General features: G+C 38.9%; 1 protein-coding gene across 1 annotated transcript in view; it reads right to left on the bottom strand.

Annotated features, from left to right (window-relative positions):
- Positions 1-27,633, bottom strand: part of DNAH9 (dynein axonemal heavy chain 9) — a 577,218-nt gene that overhangs the window by 72,551 nt on the left and 477,034 nt on the right. Inside the window, exons 59-60 of the mRNA XM_056117744.1 lie at positions 25,119-25,241; positions 2,247-2,440 (exon numbers count right to left, since the gene is read on the bottom strand). Coding sequence (XP_055973719.1) covers positions 2,247-2,440; positions 25,119-25,241 — 317 coding nt within the window. The remainder of the gene's footprint in view (positions 1-2,246; positions 2,441-25,118; positions 25,242-27,633) is intronic.

The raw sequence follows: 27,633 nt of genomic DNA, 5'->3' as shown, positions 1-27,633 counted from the left end.
CCAGGACTAGCGCATTCTGAAATATTGCAAGCAGCTAACTCCTTCATATCAATGTCTCCGTGATACTACTGCCCTAACAAAGATTTAAAACCTTCTGGTCCACTAATATTCCTTCCAAAGTGTCAAAAACAAGGTAGCACAGGGGGTAGGGTTTTTGCCTTGCATGCGGCCCACACGGCCGACCCAAGTTTGATTCCTCCGCCCCTCTTGGAGAGCCTGGCAAGCTACCAAGAGTATCTCACCCACACAGCAAAGCCTGGCAAGCTACCTGTGACACATTCGATATGCCAAACACAGTAACAAGTCTCACAATGTTACTGGGCCTGCTTGAGCAAATCGATGAACAATGGGAGGACAGTGACAGCAGTGACAGTGATATATATATATATATATATACATATATATATATATTCATCCTCCGCCCCTCTCAGAGAGCCCAGCAAGTGTGACAGTGATATATATTTTTCATCCTTCGCCCCTCTCAGAGAGCCCAGCAAGTTACCGAGAGTATCTTACCCGCACGCCAAAGCCTGGCAAGCTACCCGTGACATATTCAATATGCCAAACACAGTAACAATAAGTCTCAAAATGGAGACATTACTGGGCCCGCTTGAGCAAATCAATGAACAACGGGAGGACAGTGCTTGTTTTATATATACATATATATATATTTATTGCTAAACAAAACCTTGCAGCAGCAATCATTTATTTCCATCTGTTTCAGTTCCTCTCCTGAAACTCTCCCCCAAGAGAGCAGCATGTAGCCTTCTGGTTTGTTTTATTCTCTTCCATTCGAGGCATTTGAGGGTTGGGAGTTGGGCTAACAGTCTGACTCACTGATTCCCAAACCATTATTTTCAATGATTTCCAAAGTATAATTTCTTTACTTGTTCTGTTAATATTCATCTCCCCTGAATTTATCCTCTGTATTTATGCACATACCTGTCATTTATTTTTCTTTTGAACATTTATTTTTCTTTTACTCATTCACTGAACAGTTGGACCCATTGTGGACTTTCTACTACTCATGGTCATATCAACACCCATGTGGATAATTCTCCATATTTGTATTTATCTTCACTTTATCCTCACTGCAACCACCCTATTCCAGTTATATCCTCATTCTCACATTTACTTGCAAGAGAATTCTGTCTTAAACTATATCTTTGACCAAAGAGTTTCTACTCTTACTCTTATAAATTTTGGTAATTTATCCTTTACACCTACTATTCTTGATGTGTATTTTTGCTCATATAAAGGCAAGTTTTCAGTCTCTTGGCATACTTGGTATTACAATCCTTATATCTTCACTTTTTTTCTTATTTTAGTATAGACTGAAAGGCTCATAATTTCTGTCTGCTTTGTTTGCAAAGCAAATACTATTGAGATTTAAGTGACATAACATAAAATCCCACAAATTTGAAAAACATTCACAATCCTTCAGCTTTAAAAACTTCAATCCTGCCAGTAAAATTCTTCATACCTACTTAAGTTATTCCTTTTTCTATCCTCCAGCTCCAGGTAAAAACTACTAATTTTCTTTCTATCTCTGCAGATTGCGTAGCCTATCACTTTAGATAACACTCTTACAGAAACTGGAGAGAAAGTCCAAGGGTGAAGGCTTTTGCCATGAACATGGCTGACCCATTCAATCCCTGGCACCACATATTCTCTGAGCACTAGCAGAAGAGCCAGACAACAGAACCTGACAACAGAGCCAGGACCAGTCCTTGAGAATGCCAGATGTGACCACAAACAAAAACAAATAGGCTAACAAAAAATAAGAAAATCAATCCCCCAAAACATGCTTCTGAAATATCCTTTCCTTCCATAGCTATGATTTCAACACACCAACTTGAGATCTATGGCCTAGATTCAGCTAGCTCTGAATCTTTACCTGGTTGCTATGTGCCGCTGTGGAAGACACCACCTTGTTCTGCTGCTCTGTGATGAAAGGTCCATTTTTTTAGGCTATGGATAGTTCTGTCCATTCTCTAGATTCCACCATCTCCTACCACACTGATGGGATTATCATCACTTTTTTTCCCCCTCAAGTTTTATAGAGACAAACATGTCTTTCACACTCTCCCCACATTTTGGCAAATAGAGCGACGGACCTCATGGTATTTTTGGATGTTGCTACAAAGGCCACGAATACGGATGGCTTTAAGCTCAGTCCTGCTGACTTAATATACTTAACATTTGCCCCACCCTCTCCTGGGCCTCCCTGTGACCTTCACTCCTACCTCATGGCATAGGTCATCCTGTCGGGCCGGAGGGCTCTCATCATGCAGAGACGCTGCAGGGCTGTCTTGTTCTTCCACTCCTGTGGGAACTTCTCCTTCTCTGGACATTCTGATTCCACAAACTTCTTCCAACTCTTGGCAGATCCTTCAATGTCTCGATCCAGATTATAAAATTCTTCCATTGATGAAAGTGCCTGGAAATTTCAGAGAATCTTGCTCTGAAATGCAGTTTTCTCTTCATTTCATTTTTGAAGGGGTAAGATTTGAGTTGGGGGGCTAAATCCAGAAGTACACAGACTATTCCTGGTTTTGTGCTCAGTGTGTCTCACTGTATCTGTCCTGAAATCACACCTCAAAGGCACTCTGAGAGTGCAGAGCTAGAGACTGAACTGGGGTTGGCCACATATAAGCATCTTAACCCCGAAACTATATCCCTGACCCTTTTAAATGAGGTTTTGCAAGAAAGGTACAACTGACTCTATTTTCGAAATCAAGGAATGAATGGTGTTATTAGACATAATTCTTACTCATCACAACTTTTGTTGAGAGTCTTGGATTTTGTCGCTAGTAAAATAACAAAATAAAAGTGTTTCTTATCAGCTCACCTTCAGCAAACTGCTCCATTAACATGCAAGATCCAACAAATATTACATATGGATTGTTAATTGCAGTGACTTAGCACTGACTTCATGATATCACTGGGACAGAGAGACAAGAAGGGAAGCAAGAGTTTCTCCAGTTATGGAACCTGGACATATCAAATCCCTGAGTCCTCTCTTTTACTCTCATACTCTCTTCAGAAACTTCTGTCAATGTCTCTCTCAAAATGTCCCAAGATTTAATGACACAGTTAGTAATAACTTAAAATTTGCGGCTTCCTTTGCTTCCACAAGGATTAAATATAAATATTTATGTTGACAGTAAATAGAGCCATTTTACATATTCTTCCAATATGACCAGCTATCTTATTTCTCATTTACTCTCGGTGCGTCTGCCTTGAAATGAGCCAGACTCAAACTTGGGAATTGACAATAAGATTCCCTTAAAAATTAATAACTGTGAATTCACAGTTAAAATCATATTTATGATTGGTTTTCAGATGTGCAGTGTTCCAACACCCATCCCTTTACCAGTGTCTATTTCCCTCTGCCAATGTCCCCAGTTTCTTTCCTGCCCCTCAGCCTCTCTCTCTGACAGGCACTTTTTTTTTCTTCTTTTTTTAAAAAAATTTTATTAGTGAATCACTGAGAGGTACAGTTACAGGATTACAAACTTTCGTGCTTGTGTTTCAGTCATACAATGATCGAGTATCCATCCCTCCACCAGTGCCCATTTTCACTTTTCCTTTTTTTTCCTCATGGCACTGTGGTTTAAAATTATTCTTCATAGGGTACTATGTATTTCACTTTCTTTCAGCACCCAGTCCTCATCCAAACTGACAACTCCCCTCTATCATTATCGTAGTGGTCCTTTCTCTGACCTCTCCCTCCTCTCTCCTGCTCCTCCAAGTGGCAAGCCTCCAGCTAAGAAGCAGTTATCATGCTCTTTGTTTCTATTGCCTTTGGGCTTTACCTATTTCACTGCCATATTTATTTATATCCTGCATATTAATTAGATAATTCTCTCTGTTTTCTCTGACTCATTTCACTCAGCACGATTTCTACAGATCCATCCATGATTCAGCAAATTGAATGACTTTGTCTTTTGTTATTGCTGAGTAGTATTCCATTGTGTATATATACCTTAGTTTATTCATTCATGTTTCCTTGGGCATTTAGGTTTTTTCCAGATTTTGGTTATTGTGAATAGTGGGGTAGTAATTACAGGAGTGTGGTTCTGGAGTTAAAACAGACCCTGAGATCAATGGAATAGATGGAAAATCCAGAAACAGATCCTTTGGTATATATATAGATATAGATATATAGACATATAGACATATAGACATATATATAAAGTAAAGTAAAGTAAAGGCCCTCCCGTTGATCATTGATTTGCTCGAGGGGGCCCAGTGACGTCTCCATTGGAGACTTTGTTGTTATTGTGTTTGGCATATCGAATACGTCACAGGGAGCTTGCCAGGCTCTGCCTTGCGGGCGAGATACTCTCGGTAGCTTGCCGGGCTCTCTGAGAGGGGCAGAGGAATTGAACTCGGGTCCGCCATGTTGGCTTCGTGCAAGGCAAACGCCCCACCGCTGTGCTAGATATATATGTGTGTGTGTGTTTGTGTGTGTATACATATATAGGGTCAGTTACTCTTTGTTAAAGGTGCAAAATATATAAAGTGGAGCAAGGAAAGCCTCTTCCTAAGTGGTGCTGGGAAACTGGTTGGTCACATCCCCTCAATAGAAAAACCACCAAAACAAAACAAAAATACCTCCTTGGGGCTGAAGTGATAGCACAGTGGGTAGGGTGTTTGCCTTGCACGCGGCTGACCCGGGTTCAATTTCCAGCATCCCATATGGTTCCCTGAGCACCACCAGGAATAATTCCTGAGTGCACGAGCCAGGAGTAACCCCTGTGCATTGCTGGGTATGACCCAAAAAACAAAAACAAAAAAACAAACAAAAAAAGAAAAACCCAAAACCTCCTACCTCTTTGTACTGCCATGTATGAAAATCAAAATGAAAATGTATTAAAGACCTCAACACCAGAGCTGAATCCATTAGGCCCATAGAAGAAAACATAAGCAGAACCTCCATGACATTGAAGCTCGAGGCATCTTCAAGGGTGAAATGCCACTGACCAAGCAAGTGGAAGCAAAGTAGAAGCAAAGATTAGCAAATGGGACTACATTAAATTAAGAAGCTTCTACACCTTAAAGGAAACAACGACCAGAATACAAAGATAGTCCACAGACTGGGAGATATTATTTGCTCACCATTCTTTTTAAAAGGTGAATATCCAAAATACATTAAGCACTGGTTGAGCTTTACAAGAAAAATATTCAACCCTGTCCAAAAGTGGAGAACAGAGAGGAACAGCAACATTCTCAGGGAAGAAGTGTACATGACCGAAAGGCATAGGAATAAAATGCTCCGCATCACTAATCATCAGGGAAGTGCAAATCAAAACAACAATGTAATATCATCTCACACCAGACTGGCGCTCATCTGAATGTAAAACAGCAAAAGTGTTGGCAGGAATCCGGGAGGGAGGGCAGAAGACCCTCATTTCCTGCTGGTGGGGACATTGACTGGTCCAGCCCTTTTGGAAGACAATGTGGACATTTCTCAAAAAAACCTAGAAATTGACTTCCATAAGATCCAGTAATTCCACTCCTGGGAATTTACTCCAAGGGCCCAAAAACACAATGCAGAAAAGACATCTGCACTCCTGTGCTAGTTCCAATTCTTTGTTAACATAACTTTCACCACATGAGAAGTCCTGTTTATTTCTCCACTTAATTCCACTTAAGTAGACTTAAGAAGATTCCTTTCTTCTCTGTGCTGGTTGTTATTATTATTCGTTAAGATTCTACAAGCATTTCAAGTTCAGTTCAAAATAAGCAACCTCCTACAGGCACATTCTATTTCTACTAAAATTCATGATATTCTCATGCTCCCCCCGGCTCTTTTTTGGTTTTTTTTGGTTTTTTTTTTGCTTTTTGGGTTACATCCGGCAATGCACAGGCATTATTCCTGGCTCATGTACTCAGGAATTACTCCTGGCAGTGCTTGGGGGAACATATGGGATGCTGGGAACGAACTGCGTACAAGGCAAATGCCCTACCCGCTGTGCTATAGCTCCAGCTCCATCTCATGCTCCTTTTGTAAATAATAAAGCATATGCTTGTGTGTTGATGTATCCTTCCATATTCTTCTGACTCGTAGAGTATCACTTGATAGATTTGATATTTAATAATCTTTCCTTCTTATATGTTCTTTTTTTGATCTTGCTGCTTCAATATTCTGTATCTATCTTTGGATTTTTATCATTTTGAGTATCATGTATCTTGGGATTTTCCTTGGGTCTATTTCTCTTCAGAACTCTTCAATCTTGGTGCCTGTAATCCTCAACTCTATAAAGTTCTTATCTATGATTTTTTTTTACTTTTTGGGGTTACACCTGAAGTTTTTTTTAACTTTTGGAGGTTCCACCTGGAGTTTTTTTTTTTTAACTTTTTGGGTCATAATTTTTGGCGATACTCAGGGGTTACTGCTGGCTCTGCACTCACGGAATTACTCCTTGCAGTGTTTAGGGAACCATATGGGAAACATTTGGGATGCTGAGGATAAACCCGAGTTGACCATGTGCAAGGCAAATACCCTGCCCACTGCACTATTGCCGTGGCCCATAATTTATTTAAATAATGTTTCTTTATCACATTTGCCTTCCTGTACTTCAGGGACTCCATTGATTTTTATATTGTTTCTCTTGAACTCATACCACAGTTCTCTGGAATGATGATCATTTACATTTAGGCTATGTACCTTCTGCTTTTTTGTAGAGGTTTCCCTCTCTCATCTTGGAGCTTCTTGACCTTTTACTCTGTTTCTGTTACTCTGCTATTCAGAGCTGCTGTTGACATTTATCACCCACTATGTTCTTCTTTTCTGTCATTTCTGACTATAGTAGTTTGTTCATTTTGACTTTCATAATTTCTTGTGCTTTGCTGACTACCTGATCTATCATTTCTTTGAACTCATTGGACATCTTCATCAGAGTGTCACTAAAGAGACTGAGTATTTACTGGTGTTGTTTTTGTCTTTGGTGATATTGTTTTTGCTAATTGAGCTTGATGGGCTTCTACATGTTTTCCCCATTGGTTTTCTAATGTTCTTGTTGTGAGTTCTTGAGTGAGTCTCTGTAGTCACCCCCCTGGAAAATACTGAGGGACAAAGTTGGAGATTGTTCTCTGTCTTCTCACAGAATGATAGGAAGAATAACTGTGAGCAGCAGCATGTCTTTGTTGAGTACCCTTACTTTTCCATGTAAGGGTGTGGAGGCTTGGGTTGGGTGTGGATGCTCCTGAGACCCACCTGGTAGGGGTGGGTTCTGCCTCCCATTACAGAATGGGCCAGTGTTGTCAGCCAGATCCAGGCATCACCAGAAATGGTGGAGCAACAAGCAGAAGGTCCTAGAGTTGATAACTCTAAATAGTATTATTCAAGTTTTAATTTTGATTGCAGCCAGCTTTTAAGCCTTCTTTGTGCTTTATCTTCTGCTGACAAGTGAAGAAATAAGATGAATCTGGACATATGGGCAAGCTGAGAAGTAAGTCTAAACTTTCTCTTCTTTGATTGTGGAGGAAAGCTGTATCATTGAAAACTCCTGTCCAAACACAGGAATCCTTATATAAAATCTACAAAACCTTGTACTTTTTCTGATTGTCTCAAGATATTTTGAGACCATTCAGGAGCTATCTTGCTCTCCCTGAAAGTCTCATTATGTGAGCAATTAAATTTCTTTGTATATGAATAGTACCATTAGTCTCAATAGTGGAACTAAATTGTGTATGGGTTTATTTTGTTTCTTTTCAGTGGCAAACACCACACAGTTATCTGCAGCCTTTATTACTCAACTCTGCCTGTATTTTTAGAGATCAAAATAATTTTTGATCTCTCCATCATCATAACTAATGGATTGTATTGCACATGCCAAGTAATTTGATGTATTTTTGGTATTTCAATTAATTATATTAAAAGACTACAACTTAGAATACAATAGTGAATTAAAAAGATACATGTCTTTAAGGAGCTTACAGCTTCAGGAGAATCAAAAATGTGGGAAGCCATATGAGGTATGCAGAATAGAACAGGGATAGAGGCTGAGAAAAGTGAGGACATTCTTTAGGAGGAAACATCCTTAAGAGCCAAAAGACTGAAGGGGTGAAAGTGTGGAAGCAGTGAGACTGGAATAGAAAAAATTATGGATAGCAGAGAGAATATAAAACTAAAGAATATATGCACTTTACCTGGGCTTGCCTTATCTCCCATGATATGAATGCACGACCCATATTTACATACCTTTTCAAAGGGATCCTGTTTTTCTAAGTTCACTCTGACCAGTTATAGCAGGGATGCATCTAGTTTCATGTTGAGAAGCATCTAGGATTGGTGTATTAGATGGTGAAGGAGGAATCAGAAGATGAGAAAGGAGAATTCTGGCCCCAGGGTCACCTATTATGAATTATTTATGACTTGATGCTTGTTTTTAATTTTTTTAAATTTTAAACTTTTTTTCAAATTTATTTTCATAAAGTTGTTCACAATAATGGATTACATTCAATATTTCGACACCACTCCCAACACCCTTACACCTTCCCATCACCATTATTTTGAATTTTCCTGCCACCACTCAGACCTGCCAAAAAGCCAGATGCTAGATAATTTATTTTGTATTATTTATTATGGGCTGGAGCGATAGCACAGTGGTAGGGCATTTGCCTTGCACGCAGCCAACATGGCCGACTTGAGTTTGATTCCTCTGCCCCTCTCGGAGAGCCCGGCAAGCTACTGAGAGTATCTCGCCCGCACGGCAGAGCCTGGAAAGCTACCTGTGATGTATTCGATATGCCAAACACAGTAACAACAAAGTCTCCAATGGAGACATTACTGGGTCCACTTGAGCAAATTGATGAACAACGGGAGGACAGTGATTGTTTATTATGAATAGCATAACATGTCGCAGCTGGGCGCTCCTGGAATTCTAAAATTTTAGATAGTTATGGTCTGGAGAAATCTCTGCAGGGAGCTGCTAGGTTCTGAGATTCTTTTGTGTGTCTCTGGATCATGGCCCTAAGGAGCTGAAATAGCAGCCAGAGGCAGTATGTAGGCGTGACCTCCAGGGTACCATAGGGAAGGAGATGAAAAGGACCCACTTATCTCCTATTCCTTGAGGCCTGGAGCTTACCATCACTGAACCCATGTAATGTGCACTTCTCTTTGGGTTCTGAAAGTTGGTGGCCACCGGAATTCATAGGGGCAAGTGAAGGGACACTGCCTGCCCCTTTCTGAGACACCTCCTGTGAAATCAGCGTGGCACAAAGTCTGGAAGCATCTCTGCAGCGAGCTGCTCGGTTCTGAGATTCTTTTGTGTAACCACTTGTTTTTAAATTCTGAAGGCCTTCTCAGCTGGGAAAAAATGAGGCCAATTTCTTGTCTGGTCATACTCTAATGAGCAAGGGCTTGAAGACTACTTGAAATTCTCCTTGGTGCTTTTTGGGGTTCTTGTAGTTATTGAACTGCAATAGCTGATTTACTTTTCTGTGGCTCTCACAGGATGGTGAGTTTCCCTGGGTAAGGCCTTCCTTAGGCATCTTTCTGTGCCCTTGGTCTGGCAGGCTGTGTAGCACTCAGGATGCACTCACAAAATAAAATTTGACACCTGAGTGGTCTGCAGAATGGCTCTTGACAAGCTGAGAGAAGCTGAAACCACCATGATTATTTCTCTGTGCTGGGGATCTATTTTCAACTTCTTTCAGGCAGCCATTTCACCCTTTATTTCCGGCTTGCATTGTCACTAACCATTCTGACAGTCCCCTAGTCCCCACTGGTTTGTCACTACAAAACTGAGTAAATTGTATTTTAATCAATGTTTCCATCTGCCCTGACTGTATCTGAAACACACTTTCTTGAAGCGGTGAGTTGAATACAATTTCAATATTAAATTTTCCAAAGGAAAAAATGATATGCCATAGCCATGCCACCAGGCTGTTTCATTCAGGGCAACCCAGAGCCAGCCCCAGTGGCTGAAAACCTCCAGAACTCAATGACTGCCATGCTCACAGCTGCTCCCCACACACCTGCCTCACCCATGAGTGAATCTGTTTCTGGACATCTCATTCTTTACACCACCAATATACCAAGAGTAGCATACTGCATTTGATTGGGTTTAAAGTAGAAGGCTTAAAGTGAAGTAAAGAAAGTAAAGTATATTTCCCCTAACCAATCTTAGGGGGAAATACATTTATACACATATGTATGTGCATATATATATATACATATATATATATATGCACACAAGGGTCAACATTTAACATGTTACTAATCTTATAGAAGGGCTTAACGGCTCCTGGGTGAAATACAACAATCTTCACACTTTCCTTTAAGAAACCTGTTTTGGATCATATTTAGCAAATTATTCATAACAAGAAATTCAAAATAACTTATTTTGATTATGCTTGTGGGTCAGGGTTTAGGGTTTGGGATGGAAATATGGTGGTAGGAAGGTGTAATGGTGGTGGGATTGGTGTTCAAGTATTAAATGTAATCAAACACTGTGAATAACTTTATAAAAATTTTAAAAATTCCAAATGTGGGTAGGGGAGTATTAGTATATCTAATAATATAAATGGGAATGACTAATTAACCTAATCACACTGGACTGTGTAACAAAATACAACTGTGTTAAATGGCATTCAGAGTGGTAATGAGTGCCTTTTCAAAAGCTAGCAAAGACATCACAAGTGAAGTTTTCTATTGGTAATGGGGAGAACAAAATCTCCCATTTTCTTAAAGTATTTGAAGAGAACTTAAAAATTCACAGAAAAGATCATATGAAAGCAGTATTTTAATCACAAAGAATTTATTCATTACCTGTTTTTTAGTTCTTCTGGGGAAACAAGACAATAAACCTTCCTCATCATAATAAAATATAAAAAAATTACCAGCATATTCCACTGTACTTTGTTTCTTTAGAGTAAAATCCAAAGGGGCATTTAAAATGAGCATCCATCAAAGACTTTAAGAATATGCACAATGTATTGTTTTCTACCTGCTCACATTCTCTATAAGGCTTGGATTTGATGGAGACTGGTCATTGTTGCTCTGCATATCACATTCACAAAGAAAGATAAAGCTTCACTCATTTGAAAAGATCTTTGAACAGACAGGAAAGATGAGAGCAGGAAAGAAAACAAAAGAAAAAACAAAATGAAGCAAAAAAAAGGCAAACAACGCATCTTGTGAAAAGAGAAATGAACAAAATTGTACAGTAGCTTTTGAGTTGAGCTACATAAAATCAAAGCTGTAAAATTTCATTTTTCCTCCTTTCCTTCGAAAATCAGAAAATAATTCTTTGGGATTCTTTATTCTTTGTGACTTTTGCTGCAGAGGACTTTATTTAACAACACAGAGAAAGAGAATTGAACTTGATCCAACACAATTTTTCAAATTTTTACCTTTTTATGGATAAAGTCTAGCATGAATAATTCTTCCTTACCATAATTATACATTATAGCTGGGTAATTGATGATCATAACTTTGACGGGGGTGAGTTTTGTATGTATCTTGAAGAGTTAACTTTCTAGACCTGTGAATGTATCCTTATTTTGTAATGTGACCAATTAAGTAATAGGGTCTTTGGATATGTAATCGAGGTTCAATGAGGCCACTACCCTAATCAAAATGAGTGGCAGTATTCTAAGAAGAGAAATAGCACAGACACACACAAATGGAAGAGAGGCATGTGAAGTTTGGGAAAATCCTGGTGGAGTTAGGAGTGCTGCTGCTAGAAACTAAAGAAGACATGAAGAGAACAGAAAGTGGGTTTCTGTTTAGAGAAGATTATACTCTAGTGGGTTTTGGAAAGAGGCTAACCCCATAAAAGTCTTTGATTTCAACCTTCTAGTTTCCAGAACTGTGAAAGAATACAGTTTTCAGTCACTTACTTTAGTACTTTGTTATACCCTAGGAAACAAATATAGTAGACACAGCATCTGTTTCTGTGACCAGCTTCCATTCACTGAGGTAAGTATAATAATGTCCATTTTCAGGTAAGAAGACAATTTCTGAGGAATATATAATATGCCAGACTCAAAATTTGAACACAGAAGGGCCTGATGCTGAAGACTGTTCACTAATCCGTTTCTAAAACTCCTTCAGTTTTGCCAATGTACTTATTTAGAATTACTGACCAGAGTTTATTTTATACAATGGCATCAATATATGAGTTATTAGGCTCAAGTTTCCATGAGGCCATACTTTCCAATGTTATCCAATGTTCCAATGTTATTAGGCCATACTTTCCAATGAAGTAATCAATAAGTAATCAAGTCTTGAGCAACTGAAATATGGCTAGAGTGACTGAAACTTAAATTTTTTTTTTATTTTCTTTATTTTTTAATGTAAGTACATAAACTGAAACTTGCTATATTTTTATGTTTTGGTTTTAGAGATATGCCAGGTAGTAAAGCAAGTGCCTTACCCACTGCACTCTCTGGCCCCTGAAACTTGCTTTAGTGACTCGAATTTTTTTTTTTGCATGTGTCAGATCCTAGGTTTTATTTATTTATTTTATTTTATTATTAGTCCAGCGGTCATCTTTAAATCTCATTACGTGACCAACTCATCTGATTTTTGACACCTTGGCAAATGAGACAGCGTCCCTGATTCTTGATCATCAACGGATGTTGAAACTCCGGATTTTTTCTCTCATTTGAGTGAAACATGATATTCCAAGCATAGCTCTTTCTATTCTTCTTTGGGAGACCTGAATAGCGTTCTCATCCTGTTAACCGCTGGACTAGAGCTGTTACTGACTGGATTCCACGGGATGTCAAAAGACCGCGTGGCCGCCCACCTACCAGATGATCAGACTTCTTTGTGAAGATCATGAACGATCAGTTTGAGGCTCTTCATGTTCCCAGAGAGAACAGATGCCATTGGGCTACACTAGCATGCGACAGGGACAAAAGGAGATGTTACTGGCGCCCACTTGAGCAAATCGACGACTAACGGGAAGTTAAGTGATTTAAGTGATTTTATTATTATTTTTTATTAGTGAGACACCATGAGGTACAGTTGTAGATTCACAAATTTTTGTGTGTGGGTTTCAATTATACAATGATCAAAAACCCATCCCTCCACCAGTGCCCATTTCCCACCACCATGGATCCCAGTATCCCTCCCATCCTCCATCCCCCGCATCCCACCCTGCCTCTGTGGCAGGACATTCCCTTTTGTTCTCTCTCTCCTATTGGGTGTTGTGGTTTGCAAAAGAGGCAATCATATTTGGTCTATAGTCTACTTTCAGCATGCTTCTCCCATCCTGGGAGGACCCTCCCAACATCCTTTATTTGGTGCTCCCTTCTCTATCTGAGCTCCCTTTTCCCCTAGCATGTGTAGCTGGCCTCCAAGCTATGGAACAAGATTCCTGTAACTAATCTCGGCCATTCTTGGGTGTTAGTCTTCTATTTCATTATTTTATGTTCCCCAGATGAATGCAATCTTTCTATGTCTATCCCCCTCCTTCTGACTCATTTTGCTTAGCATGATACTTTCCATGTAGTACCACTTGTATGTAAATTTCATGACTTCATTTTTTCTAACAGCTACATAGTACTCCATTGTGTAAATGTACTAAAGTTTCTTTAACCAGTCATCTGTTCTCAGGCACTCAGGTTTTTTGTAACTGGAAAAATTTTAAGAAACTTTAGCACAGTGGTAGGGCGTTTGCCTTGCACGTAGCCAACATGGCCGACCCGAGTTCGATTCCTCTGCCCCTCTCGGAGAGCCCAGCAAGCTACCGAGAGTATCTCGCCCGCGGGGCAGAGCCTGGCAAGCTCCCCGTGACGTATTCGATATGCCAAACACAGTAACAACAAAGTCTCCAATGGAGACGTTACTGGGCCCGCTCGAGCAAATCGATGACCAACGGGAGGGCCTTTTTTTTTTTATTATAAAATAACAGTTCATAAATTCAAATGAAAAATTACTAGATTGCTCTTCAACCTATGATCCTTAAATACATTTATCGCTTGCTTGGCTTTATTTTCTTGTTTGTTTCTCCACTCTGGAGAGTCTTTGTTCTTGTTCTCTAACCAACATGTCTCCCAGTCTCCCTCCTTATATCTTTCTAAATAAGTTTCAATGAAGACTTTTTAAATTAAAATTCTGATAAAAATTTTCATTCTAATTGTGATCATCTTTGCTGCAGGTTGACTTTAGGTTGACCTTGCAACCACTCACTACTTTCGGACTAGTGAGATCATCTTTAAGTGTAAAAAATACACATCAGAATAATCAAAGACTTAGTTCAAAAGTATCAAACATATAGTTAGATCTGTCATAGGACTCTGTGGAGCCACTTGCTTCAGGAGCTGTGGTGTGGCTCTTAATATGACTCAGGTAGGACACGGAGGCTGCTGGGCCCACTGGTTGGGAGGGGCTGTACATCCCATTTCAGAATAGGCTCAGTGATATCATTCAGAGGCAACCTCACCTGGGATAGTGGAGCAGTAAGCAGAGGCTGCATAAAAATATACTCAAAAAAATCACACACTTCTCACAGTTATGCTTCCGGTCATTCTGTGAGGACAGGCAGAGAATAGAGCAACCTTCAGACTAATCTCTCAGTATCTTCCAGGTGTGTCAACTACTGAGTCTCACCCCCAACACAGTGAGAACACACACAAAAAAATGGGGAAAACACCTATACTCCCCCAAGCGATAACAATGTCACTGTAGCATAAACAATAACAACCAGCTCAGTATGTCCTCAGACAATAGCTTTAGTGATACCGTGATTGGGTTTATCAATGAGCCCAAAGAAACAATAGCATGGGTAGTGAACCAAAGTCAAAAGAAAAAAAAAAAGAAAAATGAAAAGAAACTACTACAACTAGAAATTCCAGAAACAAAGAGCATGGTAGGTGACATGAAATCTCAATAGAAGCTTTGAAAAGAAGAATAAAAACAGTGTTGAGGACCATAGATATTGAGATCCAAGAGGCCAAAAGACACCAGCAAAGATAAGTACAGTTAGGAAAATTCCAAGAAACATTATACTCAAAATAACAAAATCCAGAGATACAGTATTGAAAGTAGCAGGTCAGAAAAAGAATTTGAACATGAAGGAAAGTCCATATGATTCAGATATATGCAAGTTAATTAATGTGACACACACAGAAATAAAAGGAAATAAAAAATCTTATCATATCAATCAACGGAGAGTAAGACTTTGACAAAATTCAACATCCATCATCATAAGAACCTTCAAGAAAGCAGAGATAAGAGCTTTCCTTAAGATTGAAATGGCTATCAATAACAAAACCATAGCCAGTATCATTCTTAATGATGAAAAGCTGAAAGTATTCCCTTTTTGATAAGGTACAAAGCACTGATGTACACGGTCTCCATTTTTATTTGGTGTAGAAATAGAAGTATTAGTAAAAGCAATAAGAAAAATAATCAAAAGGATTCAAATTGGAAAAGATGTCAAGTTATCACTTGTCAAGTTTTCAGATATGGTAATAATGATCCCTCTAAAAAGGCTCCTGGAAACATTCAATTGATATAGCAAAGTGGCAGGCTACAAAGTCAGCAAAATAATTTTTTTTATATCTTTAAAAGTCTGTTAGAAAATTTATAATGATATATGTGGCCTATGCTTTGTATTATTTTACCTGCTTCTATGGAGGTACTCTGATTTACAAGACTTTTGATAATTTAACAAATATATTGTTCTAATATCACACCACTAAAATGCATGCTTCCTTTCTCCCAAGCCCCAGAGCCCTCTCTTTTCCCCATTTCCTCCTGACCCTACCCTCTGAGCTCCATTTTGTTGACTATCTCTCCAGTTCTATCTCCTTTGGCCATTTACTGCTTTGTCACTGTGTCCTTATATCTCACACATGAAAGAGAAAATTATGTATATATTCCCTCTTCTTCTGACTAACCTCACTCATTATGATATCCTCTAGTTCTAGCATAAGTTTATCTTTTCTTTCAGTTGCATAGTATTCCACCGTATATAGTTCGCCTTACAAGCGGCCAACATGTCCGACCCGAGTTCGATTCCTCTGCCCCTCTCAGAGAGCCCGGCAAGCTACCGAGAGTATTCGATATCCCAAACACAGTAACAACAAAGTCTCCAATGGAGACGTTACTGGGCCTGCTCGAGCAAAATCGACGATCAACGGGAGGGCCTTTACCTTTACCTTTACCTTATAGTTCTAGAATGATTTCATCTTTTCTTTAGCAGCATAGTATGCTCCACAGTTCTTTTTTTTAAAGTTTAATTAGTGAAACACCATGAGGTACAGTTGTGGACTTACAAATTTTTGTGCTTAAGTTTCAGTTATACAATGATCAAGTACTCATCCCTCCACCAGTGCCCATTTTCCACTACCACTGATCCCAGTATCCTTCCTTCAACCCCCCCACCTCATCCTGCCTCTGTGTAAGGGCATTCCCTTTTGTTCTCACTCTACTTTTGGGTGCTGTGGTTTGCAAAAGAGGCATTGAGTGGCAATCATGTTTGGTCTATAGTCTACTTTCAGCATGCATCTCCCATCCTGGGAGGATCCTCCCAACACCTTTATTTAGGTGTTCCCTTCTCTATCTGAGCTCCCTTTTCCCCTAGCATGTGTGGTTTTCCTCCAAGCCATTGAGTAAACTTCCTGGTACTTATCTCAGCTATTCTTGGGTGTTAGTCTCCTATATTGTTACTTTATGTTCCCCAGATGAATGCAATCTTTCTATATCTGTCCCTCTATTTCTGACTCATTTCACTTAGCATGATACTTTCCATGTAGTACCACTTGTATGTAAATTTCATGACTTCATCTATTCTAACAGCTACATAGTACTCCATTGTGTAGATGTTTCTTTAACCAGTCATCTGTTCTCGGGCACTCAGGTATTTTCCAGATTCTGACTATTGTAAACAGTGCTGCAATGAACAAACAAGTGCATCAAAAGATTTTCTGTGCATCAATTGAGTCGATCATATGATTTTTATCTTCGCTTTTATTAATGTGGAGTAATATGTTAATTGATTTGCATATGTTGAAACATCCTTGTATCCCTGTGATGTATCCCACTTGATCAGGGTATATGACTTTTTTTTTGACATATTGCTGAATTTGGTTAGCTAAGAGTTTTTAAAAAGGAATTTTTCATCGATATTTATCAGGGAAATTCATCTGAAATTTTCTTTCCTGGAAGTGTGTATGCTTTGGGTGCTATAGTATAGTGTTAATTACATAGAAGATGTTAGGGAAAACTGCATCTTCATTGTTTTGGAAGAGCTTAAGGAGTATAATCAGTAAATCTTCTTTGAAGGTTTAACAGAGCTAGCCAGTGGACTTATCTGATCAGGAGTTTTTTTTTTCAATTTTTCTTCTTGAAGAGATCCTTAATTACTTTTTCAGTTTCCTTACTTGTAATTGGCCTGTTTAGGTTTTCTGCTTTCTCCTTGTACATCTTTGGGAGATTACATAACTAAGAATCTATTCATTTCTTCCAGGTTCTCCAACTTAAGAACATAAAGTTGTTCATAGTAACCTCTCATTATATCTGAATTTCTGAATTGTAATTCTCCCCTTTCATCTTTGATCTGATTCATCTGAACATTCTCTCTTTTCTTCCTTGGGAATCTAGCTAAAAACTTATCTATCTTGTTTATCTGAATAATGAGCTGCTGGTTTCATTGATGCTTTGAATTTATTTCTTGTTTTCTATGTTGTTAATTTCTGCTCTAGTTATTATGTTTCCTCCTGATATATTTCGGATTTGTTTGCTGCTCCTTCAGAATTTGGATATGTGTGTTTACTTTCTTTTCCTTTTTTCGTTTCATTGTTGATAATTCTTATAGCACAGCGGGTAGGGCATTCGCCTTACAAGCGGCCAACATGGCCGACCCGAGTTCGATTCCTCCGCCCCTCTCGGAGAGCCCGGCAAGCTACCGAGAGTATTGGATATGCCAGACACAGTAACAACAAAGTCTCCAATGGAGACGTTACTGGGCCCGCTCGAGCAAATCGACGATCAATGGGAGGGCCTTTACCTTTACCTTTACCTTCCATTAGTTTACTTTTCTTTTCCTTTTTTGTTTCGTTATTGATGATTGCTAGTATTTTTCTTCCATATAGTTGATATGGTTCTCTGCATGTTGAATTCTGTGGCTATATCTTGCTTTTTTTTTTTTTTGGCGATAGCACAGCGGGTAAGGTGTTTGCCTTGCACATGGCTGACCTCGGTTTGATTCCTCCACCCCTCTCAGAGAGACCGGCAAGCTATCAAGAGCATCCCACCTGCCCAGCAGAGCACGGCAAGCTCCCCATGGTATATTTGATATGCCAAAAACAGTAACAACAAGTCTCACAATGGAGATGTGCCCGGTTGAGCAAATTGATGAACAATGGGAGGACAGTGCTACAGTGCTACAGCATAGTAAAATATTATTATACACAAGCTACCAAAAGTAGCTCGCCCGCGTGGCAAAGCCTAGCAAGGTAGCCATGATGTATTTGACATGCCAAACACAGTAACAACAAGTCTCACAATGGAAACGTTACTGGGCCCGCTTGAATAAATCGATGAACAATGGGAGGACAGTCACAGTGACTAACACAGGTATTAAATTATATTACAAATAATTTATAGTACTGATTTAATACTTTGGTTTTCATCTGATTATTCATACCTACAATTAAAATATAGCTCAGCAAGATGGAGAAATAAAGGAGTCAAGACACACGGCTTCCTGACCCCAGTCTGATTTCCAGTACACGGTGCCCTGACCACTTTGGCTATGGCCCATATAATCTCTGAATCACAGGGTTCATTCTGGGATCTTCCGATTGAACTGATAATTGCCAGGAACGATTCTGAGCATGACTTTGGAGGCTACTACCCCTCTATCCTCCAAATTGACAATGGACCATCATTAGTCGCCCATTGTAAAAAAAATACTATTGCATTTTTTCACTCCTTTAATTCCACTTGTATGGACTCTCTAATAATCTGGATCAGTTCATCTTATTGGTTGAATTTTCTTCCAGTGATTGCTTTAGTTCCATAGCCATTGAATGAATCCTTGTGTTGTGTTGAGTTTCTCATTAATGAAGCTTGAGTTATGTGAGTTCAGTAATTTGCCAGGACTTCTGGCCCCTTCTCCCAGAGCAGGTGAAATCTTTTGTTTCGCCCGCTCCTAAAGACTTTTGGGTGCTGTGATTTACGTTTAATATGCCAGATACCTGAGGTCTGATATAATTTGTTATTTTTCAGCAGGGAGTACTCTTTATAGACTGTTAGTCTATCAATGTGCACTTAGGATGCTACTTCACTGGTCATGTCTAGAATATCCTTTTGTATAGAAAGGTTAAAATAGACATATTTGAGAAAATATATAAGGCCCAAGAACCCTTGGAATTGGTTGGGTAATGTTGTTACACTGATGCACTAGGATGGGTTTGGGGCTTCTTGGTCCAGGGGACCCACGAGAGGGTCACAGGTGGCACAGAAGCCACAGGGCAGGAGGAGCTGGTGTGCTTAAAACACCTGAATAATGAAAGAGGCCATCTTTTGTTTTTTTTGGTCCTTGGGGAGTGTCCTGGGTTCAAGAGGCTTCCTTGTTCTGGGGTTCCAGGAAGGGGTCATAGGTGGTGCACTGGAGTAAAAGTATATATTATTTCTTTTAATTATCTGCCAAAAATGCATTATCTTAAAATTTAAAAATGAGAAAAACATAGATGAAATAGGACAAACAAATTTATATTCCAACATTGTGGTATGAAGCATCTATAAAATACAAATAAAGTGGATTTAAAATATAAAATTGATGGTCAAAACTGCACATCACAGTAATAAAGTTAGACCTTCATACTAATGGAATAGAATTGAGAGTCCTGAGTTAAAATTCCAATGTGCAATTTTGATTACTCTAGCTTTGTAGTATAGTTCGTAATGTAGTATGGTTATTCAGTTCTACTGGATGACCACAAATTTAAAATGTAAAATTAAAACTATATCTTCCACCATTCACAAAAGTAAATTCAAAGTAGATGAAATACCTTCAAGTTAGACCAGAATTTATAAATACATTAAAGAAAACATAGGCAGAACTCTCAAGGAAACTGATAACAGAAATATCTTTAATGAGATAGATGACCACAATGGCAAAGAAAAAAAAAAAGCAAAAAATAGAGACATATTGTGAATAGGGCTTAGCCAAAACCAAACTATTAGAAATTTCACCTGGTATACTTGACATGCTGGTCTTTCATGTGAAGCATTTTCACTTAAAGGTGTTTTTAATATGTAATATAAGTAGTAATATGAGTATCAAAAATAGACAGGAAACCTTAAAGACAGTCTTATATTTTGGTTATTTCTGGGTATTTTAAAATTGTGTCTGAAAAGTTCCTTCAATACTTTCATTCAAAGGAGTCTGGGAGAAAAGGGCCTTAGAGAGATACTCCAGACCCATCATAAAACTGAAGACAAAAATGTATGGTAGTTTATTAAATTTACAACTTCAAATTCTATTCAACTCAGATACTACAACAGATCCTACTCAACTTAAAAGTTCTTCTTATAACTTTCCTCATGAAATTTTAACCATTATTTCAGAACTACAATATGTTGGATATTACTAATTCAACACAGATCTAAATTTATTTTGTTGAATTCTCTGCTGCAGAATTTGTAAGTGGATAAGTAGTCCATCTATATCACTTGTGGCAAGTTACATTCTAAATTGCTCAGGAAAAATATATAAGGGCACTACAAATGTAGACCAAGCTCATTACCCTCCATTTAAATCTCAACAACTTGTGGCATCCAAATTGGAATGCTCTTTATAATGTCTTTGATATTACCCTGACTAGAGAAATTGTCAAGTCTTGTCCAGATTGCCAAATTAATTCTTCTGCTTCATACAATCAGGAAATTACCCAAGAGGTCTGGAGTCAAATGACTAATGGCTAATGGATGTCACTCATTATGTAGAATGTTCTGCAATACCTATTCTAATGTTATCCATGCTACAGCCATGACTGTTAAAGCACATTTTCTATCAGCATTTGCTTCATGGGAAAAGCCTTTGATATTTAAACTGAAAATGCGTCCAGATCCCACACCAGGCTGTTTTCACTGGGGCAACTCTGAGGGGTGGGTTGAGTTTCCCCTCTTCTCCCCAACAGAGCCCCAGCAGACAAAAACCTCCAGAACACAATCACTGCCATGCTCATGGCCGCTGTGGAGAACAGGCTTGGATGAGTCTCACCCACGAGAGAATCTGCAGAAAAACCCAGGTATATGGGACTGTGACTGAAATTTCCAAACTCACTCTGAGCAGGAAGGGGCCTCCTTCCCCATCTCCAAAGTTACCAGTAGCTTGACATAACACCCACAAACTGTCCCTGCGCCATATAATCTCATCAATGACCATGATCCAGGGACTCAGAAATAAAGCTCCCGGAAGAGAGCAACATAGGCCTCACCCATGAGTGAATCTATTGTATAATCATATTATAAATTCCTGGAGCCTCTCATATGCTACACCACTGATATATCAATAGTAGCACACAACATTTGATTGCGTTTAATAAACAAGTTTGTAATCTCTTATCCAAGAACTTAATGGCTCCAGGATGAAATATAACAATCTTCACACACTTTCTCTAAGGAAACTTTATTGGACCATTTTTAGCAGATTATTCATAACAAACAACAAAAATTAATTGTTTCGGTTCTGCTTTGGGGGGCACAGTATGGGATTTGGGGTGAAAACATTAAAAATATGGTGGGGAGGTGCAATGGTGGTGTGATTGGTGTTTGAATATTAAATATAATGAATTACTGTGAACAACTTTATAAAGATAAAATTAAATTAATAAATAAAATAAAACCGAAAATTGCCTATTTATACTTCAAAAAGATTTTTACAATCCAGTACTTGCTGGAGCTTTATGTTGTCCCAGGGAGTAACCTACAACCTACAAGATCATGCCATGGAAGAAAAGTTCACTTAAATATAAAAACTCTGCTCAAGAAAAGGAGAGATATTGGAGTAGAGTTTTATAATTGAATTATACCATAATTACTACTTTATTTACTTTAAATTTTTTAAATTTTGATTCCCAAGGACTCTTGGTTTCACTAACACATGAACAGCACTGACAATTCACAAAAGTACTAAGTTCTTTTTAAACCCTTGCTAAAACACTCCTTGTGAGAGCCAGGGGAATTAATGTAGGAGTGAGGCTATACTTGTGTCCCACAGTAAAACCAGTGGTATCTCCAAGCAAGAAGATTAAAACACTACTCTAAGTCAGCATCAGATGCCCCTCCCTTTGGATGATGAAACAGAGATGCCTCACACTTCAGGAATGACTCCCACACTGGAGTACAAGGTTATCTAACTCCACAGAAGCACAGAACCAAATAGAACTATAGAATCTAGATCACCTGGGAGGACTCAGGATAGCAGGGAAACAGCATAATGTGACACACCAAGTTCAGGGACTATCTAACACCCCGGAGCATCTGCTTCTAGCAATAACATTGAGAATAACCCATAATTCTTTACTATTTTTGGTCATGTTATGTTCTGATCATTTCCCTTAACAGGTGGCTGTCATTTATATGGGTGCATCTAATTAACCTCTCTTTTTGATCTAGTAACTCAGAATATAAAAAAAAATATCCTGCTTCCTAAGAGAAGCTTCTATTGATGGGCAAATCATTACTCCAGCTGGAAAAACTAAAATCAGCAAGGGAGTACCAAGTCCTGCAACAAAAGGCCTTGATAATACAAACCAGAGTTCTCTGTGAATTTCTACATGTGTGTGTATGACCTTGTGCATGTGGTGTAACTGTGTTCTCTTCTAATCAATCTGTACCTTGGAATGAAGTAGAAAGCCATTTAGGCATTGTATTCCACTGAAACTTGTCAAAAATAATTAACAGTTTTTAAAAAATTATTGCATCAGCAAATGAACATTTTTGGGTATTTGTGGAATAACCTCAATCCCGCAGGCTAGAATTTTGAGAGACCACTAAAATTTAGATTCTTGCAGGAACTGCAATGCTAATCTTATTGATAATTTATAACAGCATCAAAATCCTATACTGGATCCAGAGAGGGCTGCATCCAGAAATCAGCATCATCTTCAACCACTGAAAAACTTGCCTGGAAGAGGCATCATATCCATTGGAGTCCTCATTTAAATATCATTAGGAAGGAAATTTGGGAAATTCCCCCTCTCCCTCCCCCCCCCCCCCCCCCAGTTATAACCCAAATACCAGGATTATCCCCTGGGCAAAACAGCATAGGTCGTAGAATATAAATGGACAACAAAAATGCACTTGGGAAAGAATAGAATAGATGAAAAACAGACTACACCTGCAAAAATACTTCCAGGAAAGAATATAATAAAGCAGTTCAGAGTCTTTTAGATGTAGAGGGTAAAATAAATGGGCAAAAGATAAACCAGGAAATCATCATGACTTTATAAATAAAGGTGCCTGCTGTTCATGTACCTATTAGATGTTGATGTGCTTATTAACTGTGTTTGATATATCTGTCAGCTTTAAACAGTGGCTTGTCTGTTGGGAGCCATGGTGGAGGGCAGTGCTGTGCCGAGTGAATTGCTTGTCTGTGAGACCACTAATGACTGCAAAGACAACCAAGTTTGGACTTTCAGTTTGTTTGTCTTCCTATGTGTTTGTCTCATTCTCTGCAACCAATACCAGTAGGGTGTGTTGTACAACGAGTTTGGCAGGATTCATGAGGGGCAATAAAAACAAAGGTAAACAAATGTGACGACATCGAATAAAAAAGCTTCTGCACAACAAAAGAAATTCAAAATAAAAATAGAAATAAAAAGACGCCCTATTGAACGGGAGAAAATATTGCACACAATGCATCAGATAAAGGCTAATAAAGGCTAATATCCAAGATCTATAAAGTACTCACAAAACCAACAACAAAAACTCCCATGCCTACCAAAAAATCAGGAAAGGAAATGAGTAGACACTTCCACGAGCATATAGCTAGCACACATGTGACAATGTGTTATCATCACTTATGATTTGGAAAATGCCAATTAAAACAACATTTAGATATCTCACCTCAGTGAAAATAGCATATACCAAAAGTCTAGAAATAGCCAGTATTGGTGGGGTTGTGGTGAAAAAGGAAGCCACATTCACTGTTGTTGGGGATATGATCTTTCTAAAGAGAAGGACTAGAACTCCCATACAATCCAGCAATACCAATTCTTGACGTATTCTCCCAAGCCCTCCAAGGGAAACCTAGGCTTATTACAGTGCTTAGTACAATAGCCAGGATATGGCAACAGTCCAAATACCCACTTCAGATGAATGGATTAAGACCTGTGGTATATATATGCAAGGGAATACTGGGTAGCTCTAAGGACAAATCATACAAGTTGCCACAGCATGATTGGAGCTAGAGGCTATCATACTGAGTGAAACCAGTCAAAAGAAGAGGGACAGATACAGAATCATTTGTCTCATATGTGGTATATAATGATACACAGTAAGGTAGAAACAAAGACAATGGAACTGAAAAGTTGGCCCACAGAACTGAGTTTGTAGGAGTCTAGAGTTGAAAGGACAGTGTCTTTGGGATATTGATGGACGAAAGTGGGTACTCTGGTGATGGGGTGGTGCTGAAATGATGTATGTATTATTAACAATACTGTAAATCACAAAACCTCAATAATTTTTAAAAATTAAGTGCTCAATAAATGAGAATCTTAAGCAGGACTGTATTCTCTGCTTTAAGTAAACTTAAAGCCGTTATTATTCACATGTAGATTCTCCAACAGAACTCCAGCATCCAACTGTCTCACAGAATTGTGAAGGCAACATTGGCAACCAACCTCCAGCAGGTAAAAAAAGACACCCGGTGGAGTAAGAGATATACACAGAACCATACTGCTTCCTCACATCCGAATGAAAGGCTCTTACACTCTCCTGTTAAGTATTCCCAGCAGGCCAAGAGACGATTAACTCTTATTGAGGGTGTGGATAAAGGGATGTACCCATACTCAATACAGCTCTATTTTCCAACCTCACAAGAAATTCCTGCTGACTTCGTAGGGAAAAGTATCAATGGAAAATTCCAGAAAATAAGGGTTTGGCATTTATTATTCTAAAAGTCTTTTCTACTGACCTTGATGTTACTCCAGGCCTGGTGGGAGAGGAACTCTACTGGACTGGTGATGCCTGTCTGTACTGAAGATCGAAGGAGGAAGTCCAACTCTGCTGCTCCAATTTCCTGATTCATGAGCAGGATCTACCATGGAAGAAGAACACCATATTTCTTTAGTTGGTATCATCAATCCTGGGATCCTGTATTATGGGTTATTGCTACTGCTAACGTTAGAAACTGTCCGGAAACTTTGGCAGTTGAAAGTAGGTTGAGTGAAAAAAAGATTGTAACTGCACAAATCACTTCTGTATGCTTCTCTTTTACCCCAATATGAACATGTTTTAAATTCAGCGAACTGAGCATAGATCTTAATTCACAGGCACTGGATATATTAGTAATTTAAATGCAATGAAGAATATCACAGCAAAGTAATTGAAGAAATGTGATGATTGGAGTAGTGTTTCAGTGAAATATATGAGTATATGTAAAATGATAGTGTTCACATAAGTAATGCTTAAGGAGTTTCAGAATAGAAAGGTGGTCAGCAAGCAGGGGTGGGAAATTTTGTTAATTTAATTTTTTCTAACTGGGTCTTGGAGAAGATAGCTGTGATATGGGAATATTTAAATAGTGAGGGAAGCTTTCCAAGGAGGGGTAGTGAGAAATTCAGAGACTTTTGGGAACTAGCGAGATGTGTTTTTGTGGGTTGGCGTGAGGAGGTGGGTGGCATTGGGGTGGTGGGCATTTGCTTTAGTCAGAGTTAATGACTCACATTGAAGAATCACTTGGGAAATTTTTACTTCTCCAATTCAAATGATGTTTTTGGCTGAGATGTTGCAAGTGGGAATATTCACTGAGAAAGTAATTTGACCAGTTGAGAAAAATAATTTGACCAATTTAAAACAGTGTCTAAAGAGAAAATAGACTTGAAAAGCCGTCGTAAGATGAGACAGAAATATTTGTGAGATCAGAAAAATAAAATATAGTTTTTTCCAAAGAAAGTTTTTTTTTTTTCAGAAAAATAACTCTTAGGGTCTAGAGCTATTAGAGGCAGAAGAAAATCATCCCAGCATGTGTATTCAAATATAATAATGCCCCACTTTTTTTCTGTATATATAGGCTTAAATGGAGATACAGAGGAAGATAGGCATAAGCCACATTAATATTCACCCACAAATTTTGGCTTTGAAAAAAGCAATTATATCAGAAGTGATAATAGAATATCTGAATTTTCATATTGGAAGTCTTTAAGAAAATCTAGCCAGTACTACTAATATATCACTTGATACCCCATTGCTCATCAATTTGCTCGAGTGGTCGCCAGTAAGTCTCCATTCATCCCTGTTGCGTGCTAGCATAGGCCAATGGCATCTACTCATTCTAGGAACATGAAGAGTCTCAAACTGATCATTCAGGGTCTTGACAAATAAGTGTGACCATCTCGTAGGTGGGTGTCCACGCGATCTTTTGACATCTCGTGGAATCCAGTCTGTAATGGCTCTAGTCCAGCAGATCTTCTCTAAATCTCATTACGTGTCCAGCCCATCTGATTTTTGATGCCTTGGCAAATGAGACGGCGTCCTTGATTCTTGAGGGTTGACGGTGGTCGGAACTCCGGATTCTATCTCTCATTTGAGAGAAGCGTGATACTCCAAGCATAGCTCTTTTGATTCTTCTTTGAGAGACCCGAATAGTGTTCTCATCCTGTTTTTGTAGGGCCCAGGTCTCTGAGGCGTATGTTAATGCATGAAGAACAGTGGAATCGAAGAGATGTGCTCGGAGCTGGAGGTTCTATGTTCTCTTAGTTATTTCTTCAACGCTCTTGAAGGCATTCCAAGCCGCTCTCTTCCTCCTGCGTAATTCAGGTGCCAGGTCATTCGTCATGTTGACTTCTTGACCTAGGTATGTATAATGGTTGCATTAGGAGATGGTCCTTCCATTGAGAGTGAATGGAACATCAGGAACAAGACTGTTTCTCATGAACATTGTCTTTGTGAGATTCAATTGTAATCTGACCTTTCCAGACTCACAGTCAAAGTCGGTCAGCATTTATGCCGCTTGGCTGATGTTTGGTGTTATTAGAATGATGTCATCAGCAAAGCGGAGGTGGTGTAGCTGCTGACCATCTATTTTCACTCCCATTCCTTCCCATTCCAGTCATCGCATGACGTTCTTGAGGGTGGCACTGAAGAGTTTCAGTGAAATAGTATCACCCTGCTGAACCCCTCTCTTGACACGGATGATCACTTCTTTGTAGAATGCTGAGATCCTGGTAGTGAATCCGTAATACAGCTCATGGAGGATCCTGATGTATTGAGTTTGAATGCCCTGATTGGCTATGGCTTCAATGACCACTTCCATCTCAACAGAATCAAAGGCCTTCTTTAAAACAATGAACGTTAGACAGAGCGGCATCTTGAACTCCTGAGAAACCTCAATGAGCTTGGTTATCATGTGGATATGGTCGATGGTGCTGAATCCTTTTTGGAACCTGGTTTCCTCGCATCGTTGTCCTTCATCTAGTGTTCTTCCAATC

Source organism: Sorex fumeus, unplaced genomic scaffold, assembly GCF_029834395.1.
Source record: "Sorex fumeus unplaced genomic scaffold, SorFum_2.1 ptg000036l, whole genome shotgun sequence".
Lineage (NCBI taxonomy): Eukaryota > Metazoa > Chordata > Mammalia > Eulipotyphla > Soricidae > Sorex > Sorex fumeus.
Note: the sequence above shows the minus strand (reverse complement) of the source record. Positions and strands in the feature narration are given on the sequence as shown.